Source organism: Cupressus sempervirens, chromosome 8 (assembly GCF_028749045.1).
Source record: "Cupressus sempervirens isolate cs-2001-9-10 chromosome 8, ASM2874904v1, whole genome shotgun sequence".
Taxonomy (NCBI): domain Eukaryota; kingdom Viridiplantae; phylum Streptophyta; class Pinopsida; order Cupressales; family Cupressaceae; genus Cupressus; species Cupressus sempervirens.
In genome coordinates, this window is record NC_143125.1 from 15,890,371 (window position 1) to 15,900,145 (window position 9,775).

Genomic DNA, 9,775 nt, shown 5'->3' on the forward strand with positions numbered 1-9,775 from the left:
GTTTGGGGGTGCATGCGTGCATGTGTGTGTGTGAGAGAGAGAGACTTATTCCATCATCTAATTGTGGAGTGTGGCTTACCTCCTTGATGTGGCTATTATAAACTATTTTAAAACATTGACAACATATTTTATGTTGTCTTCCACTTTTGACTAGGTTATTTCATATCTCTCTTCTTCCCTTCCCCACACATATATGAAACTTATCTCACAAACAAATAGCATATTAACCTTCGATTTTTATTAACTTCAAAATTAAATTTAACAATTTCAAACAATCACATTTAAAATATATATATATGATATTTTTTTAAGTAATATAATTTTCTCTCAAAATTATGAAGCTTTGACATAAGTGACATTTTATTTGTCTTTTTATCTTGTATATGAGCAATGCAATGGTTACAATGCTTGAGAAATGTTTAATTAGTTTAATCAATTCCTCAATAGCTATTGAAAAAATATATGTTTTACCATATCTATATATAAAAAAACAGTAAAAGACACAATATCAATGCATTGCAGTTGTACATTACATGGTGTGAAATACATTTTCCTGTGGACATTTTGTATTTGCAAGGCACACCATGGTGCAAATGAATTTAATAGAAAATTTGCATCCTGTGTTTCCATAAATTATGCTAAGAAGCCCAACTTTTCACCATTCTTTTTGGCCAAGCGAATCAAGGCTTGCCTTTGTTTGGCATCAGCACCTATTGACTTGCAAAACTCTGTTATCACCTGTTTCAAAATAAGAAAATATACGAGGTCAATTACTTTTATAAATATGTTTTAAGAAATCAATAATTCTCATGTTAACAACTTAGGCTTATATGAATGAAACAAATAAGATAAGAAAAACATATGATAGAAGTAAGAAGATCCAGAAATTCAAAACAAATCATTATGTTGAAGAATCGTCAATTATTAATAGTATTTAAATCTTCGGAAGGATACATTAAAGAAAGCTTCACATAAGATTAAATTAATAATTAAATATAATATTAAATATATTTTTAATGTTATAACATATGATGTAGATGTATTAAGAGAACCTGATCTATATTCATTTGTAATTAATAATTGGATGCGGATGTTATATTGAAAATGTTAATGAATGAAACGTAATATATTGATTTGATTTTATAATGCATATTAGGTTGATGTTATTATAATTGAGTCAAATTTGACATCTTTTAAGTTGTTTTCAAAGAGATAAAGTTAAATATTTTCTTAAAAAAGAGATTTCCCTCCTAACAAAGATAGACAAACAATAGAAAAATACTCCATTTAAAAATTCAAAAGATAAATTTAAAAACTTCCTTATTTTTTCTCCCACTAGTGTTTTGTTAAATAGTAATCTAAAATACCTTTAAAGTAATGTACTATAAAATTATAATATTTTTAATTAGACTAATTTAGAAAATATATAATTTGTGTGTTTACTATATGCAAAGACTTTCAACGAAATCATTTATGTTTATAAGATATGAGTCATTGTAAATTAAAATTTCAAAAACTAAGTTAGTAGATTGATGGTATATCAAGAAACTAGATTACATGATAATAATGTTTTTATCTAATAAATAAATAAATAAATTGATTAATTTTTTTAATGTATAATGTATATAAGTAGATTGTTTGTATTCATAAGAAATTGATCTTTATCAATAAATACTCATAAAGAACAATGTAACACGTCATTATAATGTTTGTGATTAACTTAAAAGATTTACAAATTATATGAATTATATATGCATAAATATATTTATGGATATAAATATGCATATATCTATGTACATATATATATTTATAAATATGAATGTATATAAAATGTTTATGTATGTTTATATACACATGCATATATATGCGCATATAGCTATAGATATGGAACTATGTGTATCTATATATATATATAGAACACTTATGTTAATGGAAAAAATAAATGCTTATATATCATTCATACTATAGTCTGTAAATTGATGTAATAGAAAAAATTGAAAACTTATACCTATCATAATTTTTTAGATAAAATAGATATCAAATAGAACACTTATTTCATGAAAAATAAATGCTATAAAAAGAAAAAAAAAAAAAAAAATTATTAAGAAAATATATTAACACTTAAAAACAGCACATTTATCCAACACACTGGATACACATTTAACCCCAAATATTGCTAAAATACAGGCATTAAATGTCCATACGGTATATGTATAGATAGACAATAGGCTGAAACAGATAAAATTCAAAACAACACTGAAGCACATCACATTTATCCAACATATTGGATACACATATAACCCCAAATATGGATAAAGTAGTGGCATTAATGTGCATCCTTGGATACACTAAAAAGGCTGAAACAAAGAATGTATACAGTGAAAACAATGCAACCAGAAAATGTTGAATATAGGCAAGATAATATATGTACCTGTGAGTGCAAGGCAATGGCTTTTCCTCTCAAGGAGTTGAAAGTCTTCTTTCCCACAATATTTCTGACAACCACAACAACAGGAGCAAATAATCCCTTCCCTTCGTTCACATTCTTATTCAGCGGCTTGACAATAAAGGGCTTCGAACTCCTGACCTTCCCGAACGAAACCCTTCGCTCTCCTCTACCACAACAAGAGGAGGTCAATAAGCTATTGCCTGTAAAAGCAACAGCTGCCATTCTTTTTTAAATCCTCAACTATGGCCCTCAGGGGGATTCGAACCAGAGACCTCGAAATAAAATTTCTCAGAATTGGGTCAGAGGAGATGAGGAATGAAGAAAAGAGAGTCTTTTACAGATGCTCTGAATGGTATGTATTTAACAAATGTGAGGCTGGTTTTGGTGTGGGAAAAATGTGAGGATGGTTTAGCTTCGGAATTATATCTACCCATTCCACGTGGCAGATTTTGGAACATACATTTGTCAGCCATGTTCACTGTTAGTTTTGTTCTCTACCGCCCATGTGCTTGTAAGCCATCTTCCAATGGGTGGACTTTTTATTTGTCTCTGGCATGCTCTAGAACGTGGCTGGATTTGGTTGTTCCAGTGCGAAAGTGTGGGAACGTGTGGAAGGATAGTTGCAATGGCATTTGAATAGGTTTGAGGAGGAAATACAAAGGTCTCACATGTGATTGTTGACTATAATGTTTGGAGGAAAATAATTGTCAACACAAGCCTCTTTACCAAGTAGTTGATCAAGGAGGAACGTTCTTGGTCAATATCTTTGTAGTTGATCAAGGAGGAATGTTCCTGGTCAATATCCATGTGTTAGAGTAAGGAGCAAACTTAGCTTGAGTCGTGGGTTTGTTCTTTATTAGAGTTGGATTGATTAAGGAGGAAAATTCTTAGGCAAAATCTATGTGTGTTAAGTGGCGGAGTTAGTTTGAGTCATAGGTTTGTTCTTTATTATTGTTAGATTGATCAAGGAAGAAAGTTCTTGCACGACATCTATGTGTGTTGAGTAAGTGGTTGAGTTAGTTTGAGTTGTGGGTTTGTTCTTTACTTGTGTTTAGTTGATAAAATAGGGAAGTTCTTGGATAACATCCATGTGTGTTAGAGTAAGTAGCAGAGTTAGTTTGAGTTGTGTGTTTGTTCTTTATTAGTGCTCAATTGATCAAAGAGGGGAGTTCTTGGGCAACATCTATGTGGGTTTGTTCTTTATTAGTGTTGGATTGATCAAGGAGGGAACTTCTTGGGCAACATCTATATATGTGTGTTGAGTAAGTAGTAGAGTTAATTTGAGTCGTAGGTTTGTTCTTTATTAGTGTTGGATTGATCAAGGACAGTTCTTAGGCAACATCTATGTGTGTTAGGGTAAGTAGGAGAGTTAACTTGAGTCAAGGATTTGTTTTCTATTAGTGTTGGATTGATCAAGGAGGGAAGTCCTCGGGCAACATCTCTGTGTGTTGAGTAAGTAGTGGAATTGGTTTGAGTCATGGGTTTCTTCTTTATTAATGCTTGATTTACTATTGAGGTTTAGATTCATCTGAAATATGCGGTTTGTGGTTTGCAAGTGATTGTTTGCATTTCCAAAATATTAATCTTGTTCCAACACACCCCATCCTAGCCCCAACTTGATAATTAGTCAATTCAAAGTAGGGCAAGTTTGGTGTCAAGTTGAGTCATCATAATACCCTTAGACTAAGGTTAAATAATTTTATAAGTTTTTTCGCTCTGCAACTTTTTTCGTGTTTTTCCCACTCTCCCAGTGTTTGAATTTTGATGAGTGGGGGTTGGCCCCCCAGAGACGAACCAGATCCTGGGGATTTTCCCAGAACTATAACTTGTTCTGATCTCGACTAGAGTTTTCGGGGAGGAGTGGATCCTAAGCATCCTTAATTCTGGTGGGGACCCTGTGGAGTCTATTGTGCTTCATGTGGATTGCCAGGAGAAATTACTGCACCCTATAGTGACTCAAGGATGGAAGGACGTAGTCCTAGGAGAGAATATGACTCACGTCCCCCTAGAAGCCCCCAAGGTGATTAGTGGAGAGGAGGGGTTAGAAATTATTATTCTGGACAGCTTCATCAACAGTGTGTTTGCCAACCTAAAACTATGTCTAGTTGGTAGGTTTGTGGCCTTCCGCCCATCGATTGAGATGGTTATAAAGTGGGTAAGTCAGAAGTGGAAGGTGAAAGGGTGTGGTTGTTTCAGTGATGTCTAGGGACCTCTTCTGCTTTAAATTTACGATGGCAGAAGATATGATAATGGTTTTGATTGGGTCTTGGTACTATGGAAAACACAATCTAATGGTGGCTAAATGGCACCCTGCTTTGGACTCGGCAAAAGAATTGAATAGGTTGGCTCCTATCTGGGTCAGACTCCTAGATCTTCCCCTAGAGTTTTGGGATGAAAGGGTACTTAAGTCAATAGGGAAAGTCCTTTGGACACTTTATGGCGGTGGGCATGATTACCCTTCAGAAATCTAGACTAGTTTTTGCAAGGTTTAGTGTGAATGTACCAATTGGTGTTGCACTACTTGAGTCCATTGTGTTGAGCTCTAAGTGGGGGAAGAAGGTGTAACCCATTGTCTATGAGAATGCGGGGCTTTTCTGCTAGAATTGTTCAACGTTTGGACTTTTTTTTTTCAACTGTAAAAAGAATAACAAGCCTTCTAGGAAGGGAGATGAGAAAGTGAGGGATAAGGAAACAAAGGATGTACCAAAGGGAAAGGAGAAGGAAGAGATGTGAGAGAAGGTGATTAAGGAAGAAATGCCTCTAGAGGGGTTTAAGGAGGTGGATGTGGTGCTCTTTGATGGGGAAATATAAGAGCGATAGAACCAGCTAAGGTCTCTAAGAAGATTCTAGAGGCAAGTGGGTCTTTAGGAATGGTGGAGGAAGGTGAGATTGTTGATATTGATGGCAAAGATCATTTCCCCTTTCTGCAAGGTATTGAGGATCTTTTAAGAACCTCCATGAGAAACATGGAGATTGAGGAGGTGTGGGGGTTTGGAGGATAAATGTAAAGAGATTTTAGAGGATAAGGGGAAAGACTTGGAAGAAAAAGAGGTGGCTCGAGTGCTTAGCTAGAGTAAAGATGTTCCCCCAGCAAGATGATAGAAAAACCCACTACCTCTACCTCCCCACTTGCGGAAGCGGAGGGGAAATGGAAAACTCGGAGAAGGCAAACCAGAGTTTCAAAGAAACCTGAAGGGGGAAAGGAGTTGAAGCTAGATGTGGGGAAATCAAGGAAATAGAATAAAAGAATGAAATAGATGACAAGGTAGGTGGCTAGTGGCAGGCAACCTACCCTAGAGTCTATGACCAAGGGTACAAAATGATTATTCTATCTTGGAATATTAGGGGGTTGAACAACCCTTGGAAGCAGTTTGTACTTAAGCAACAACTGTCTAATACAAGGATTGATATCCTTCTAATTTAGGAAGTTAAAATGACCATGGCTAACCTAGAAAGTATTACCAGTTATATTTGGCCAAGGGTCAATTTTTGTTATAGTGAAGTGGAGGGAGCGTCAAGAGGTGTGGCTACCTTTTGGAACCCTGGTGTTGGTAAAGGGAATTTCATTCATTGTTCTAAAAATTACCTTATTACAGGGTATAGGAAAAATGACAAGATCTGAAATATCATTAATGCGCATGCCCCAAACTCAAGGCAAGGAATAGGTTGGCTCTGGGAGGAATTGTCTAATTTCCTATCCCATTCCAGGAACACTTTCTGCATGGGAGATTTTAATTCTAAACATTGTATCCCTCTGAGAAAGTTGGAGGAGCGATGGATTTTACTGATAGTATGAAGGATTTGGCTAAGGTCATAAATGAAAATGACTTGATAGATATGGAGATGTGTGGTGTCAAGTTTATTTGGTTGACCTTATTCAAGTCAAACTGGACAGACTCCTTGTCTCAGTTGGCTAGGAGGAGTTGACTTCTTCTACTTTGACAAGATTACCCAAGACAGTCTCAAATCACGCCCCTATCATTTTCAATTGGAAAGAGGTGTTGTAGGGGGGCCCAAGACCTTTTAGATATGAAATAATGTGGCAATCTCATCAAGACTTTTGTTCTCGAGAGGAGGAGTGGTGGGGTATAAGAGTTGAAGGAACTGCAATGTTCAGGCTCTCTACTAAACTTGATAATATGAGAAGGAATGTTCAACCATGAAAAAGCGTCACTTTGGAGATATCTTTAAGACAAAGAAGGTGGAAGGAAGCCAGAGGAGCTCCAAAAGGCGATGGGGGAGGACTTGGCTTCAGAAGGCATGGTTCTGGACAAGGAAAAGTGTGGGAGGGTGTGGAAGGACACAATGATTAGAGAGGAAACTTTCTGGAAGCAAATATCGAGAGTTTTATGGCTAAAGTTGGGAGATAGAAATATAGTGTTTTTCCATAGATCGGCCTCCACCCATAAAAGGAGAAACACTATTGATGTTGTGATGGATGATAATAATATAAAGTTAACAAAAATGGAAGAGATTGGAAGATGGGCTAGCAATTACTACAAAAATTCTTATAAGGAGAAGCATAGGGCCTTCAATGGGGAGGATAAGCAATGGTTGATTGAATCCGTGCCCAATGTGATCTCGGTGCAGGAGAATGAGAAGCTTACACAGTTGGTCACTGAGGAGGAAGTTCACAAAGCTATTTTCTCTATGGAAGCTTACAAGTCCCTGGGCCTTCATGGTTTCCCCCCCAGCCTTTTTTCAACACTTCTGGGAGATTATAAAGGTTGATCTAATTAGAGTTGTGTGTGATTCCTTCAGGACTAGGAAGTTACTCAAGTGACTTAATAAAACATTCATAGTTATGATCCCAAAAATTAAGGACCTAGGGGCTCTTTCTGATTTCAGACCCATTAGCCTATGCAACACCACTTATAAGATCTTCTCTAAGATAATGGTAAATCACCTAAATCTACTACTACACAAATTTATTGGGAAAACTCAAAATGGGTTTGTCCCAGGCCGTTAGATACTTAATGTTGCTATAACTACTCATGAGGTGCTACACTCTATGGAGAAGAGTGGTAATCCAGGTATAGCTTTAAAGTTAGATATTTCCAAAGCTTATGACAAGATTAATTGGACTTTCCTATATGAAGTCATGGCAAAATTTGGTTTTAGTTAGGGAGTTATAAAATTGATTAGATCAATGGTTAAGATTGTAAATTACTCGGTGTTGGTGAATGGATTGCCCAAGGGAAACTTCAGTGGGGAAAGAGGTCTAAGATAGGGGGACCCTATTTCTCCTTATTTGTTCATCATGGTTGGGAAAGTATCGGGAAGAGCGTTCTTGAGAAAGTTGGAAGGAGGGGAGATCAAAGGTATTAAACATGCTACCTCACTACCGATGAAGGTAATACAATAGTTTGTGGATGATACTTTCCTAAGTGGGGACTCTTCAGTGGCGAAAGCAAAATCTTGGAAATATGTCTTGGAGATATATGCAATTAACACGGGATAGAAAATTAGTTTGGTTAAAAGTAAGATTTTCCTCTTCAACACTAAGCCAAATATTCAAAGGAGGGCGATAAATATCCTGGGCTACAATATTGCCTCCTTCCCTAATAGGTACCTGGAGCTTCCTTTGACTGTCAAAGAGGTAAGCAATCACTTTTGGAATAGCATTCTGGAAAAGATGCAAAAAAAATTGGTTGGGTGGAAAGGTAAAACCTTGAGTAGTGCGAGTAAGCTACAAGTTTTGACTTCATCCCTTCAAGGGATCCTAATCTACTTCCTCTCCTTGTTCAGAATCACTTAGGTTATGGTGGAGAAACTAGAGAAAATGCAAAGAAACTTCGTTTGGTTGGGAGGTGGGAGAGAAGAACAAATTAAGTCTAGTGAGTTGGGATATTGTGTGTAGACCAAAAAATAGAGGAAGTTTACGTATCAGAAAGATTTTCTACTTGAATAATGCTCTTCTTACTAAGGTTGGTTGGAAACTGATGAAGGATGAGGCTAACTGGTGTAAGATCTTAAAAGCTAAGTATCTAGGAAATTTGAATTTTATTCACTACATTTGGAGAAATGACCTTCCTATGGGATCCAAGATTTGGGGTAACATATTAAAGAACAGAAGTTTACTTAGGGAAGGAGTGAAGTGGCTGGTAGGAGATTGTAATCAAGTTAGTTTTTGGGAGGATACTTGGCTAGTTGGGAAACCCTTGGTCCGAACAAAGTATGGTAGTCTTAAGGACTACCTCCAGTTGCAGGCAGGAAGTAAGGTGATGAATTTTTTTGGACCAGGTAAGAGGTGGAAAAAGATACAATTGCAATAGGGTTACTTAGATGGTGGAAATTTGGTGGAGGAAATGGAGGAGCTCCTCAAAGGCTGCATAATCACGGGGGTGGCTTCGAATGACACCTTTATTTGGAGGGCGACCACATCTGGGGATTTTTCTTTTGGTTCTTCCTATAAGATATTTTTTTAGAAAGATATGAAGCCTAAATGTTGGAGAAGAATCTAGCCTAGCCATCTAATCCCAAAGGTCAATATTTTTTGGTGGGTCTCCATGCATGGGAAGGTCATTACCATTGATAACTTAAGGAAAAGGGGATTCCAATTACCAAACAGATGCTACCTTTGTAAAGGTGAGGAAGAGAATATCCCCCATCTATTCTAAGATTGTAGCTATGTTATTAACATATGGGGTAGGTTGTTATAGAAATTGGAAATGGTTTGGGTGTTCGATAAGGGGATTGATCATTTTTTTGAGAATTGGAAATGTATGTTCCTCCACCCCCTCCTCATCCAAATGTGGAAATTTTGTTGGGGCATTTGGAAGTAGAGAAACACCAGGGCTTTCAAAATTGAAGAGAGAAGTGAGGAGATTGTTACAGGTATTATATTCAAGTTGATTATGGAGAATATGAAGAATTGTTGTTGAAATTTGATTGAAAAAATCATTGTTAAGATTTTTGAAAGAGGGAAATTGTTGAAAAAGACTATGTGTTTCAATCATTTTTTTGTCATTGATGTCAAACCTACTATTTGTTGGTAAGACAACTGCTTATAAGATTCAAGTGCTATCACTTAGTTGATTGATGAAAAGGATTTGATCAATAAGATGTAACAAAAACACCTAGAGGAAAGGTTGAGTTTGTATACGAGGATTAGTAATGCAAAGAACACTAAATATCAAATCAAAAGTATTCACAAAACTAAATAAACGTAACTTCGAGATAGACTAAGATGAGCTTTCAATTGAGAATATGTGCCATTAATGGGCTCTCTCAATGAGAAGCTCTCTTGTTGAGTAGCTTTGTCTAATTAGATAGGATGTATACTCAATTCTCCAAAGGCTTCAATGGTGTTCTTGATGGATTTTG

The 9,775-nt window shown here is 36.1% G+C and overlaps 1 protein-coding gene across 1 annotated transcript; it reads right to left on the reverse strand.

The window, feature by feature from the left end:
* Positions 1-450: 450 nt before the first annotated feature.
* On the reverse strand, positions 451-2,812 carry PGR5 (proton gradient regulation 5). The gene is made up of 2 exons (XM_089796625.1): positions 2,432-2,812; positions 451-738 (listed from the first exon to the last, which is right to left on the reverse strand). Exons 1-2 carry the CDS (start codon positions 2,669-2,671, stop codon positions 634-636), a joined length of 345 nt encoding a protein of 114 aa, XP_089652751.1. The 5' UTR covers positions 2,672-2,812; the 3' UTR covers positions 451-633.
* Positions 2,813-9,775: the final 6,963 nt, after the last annotated feature.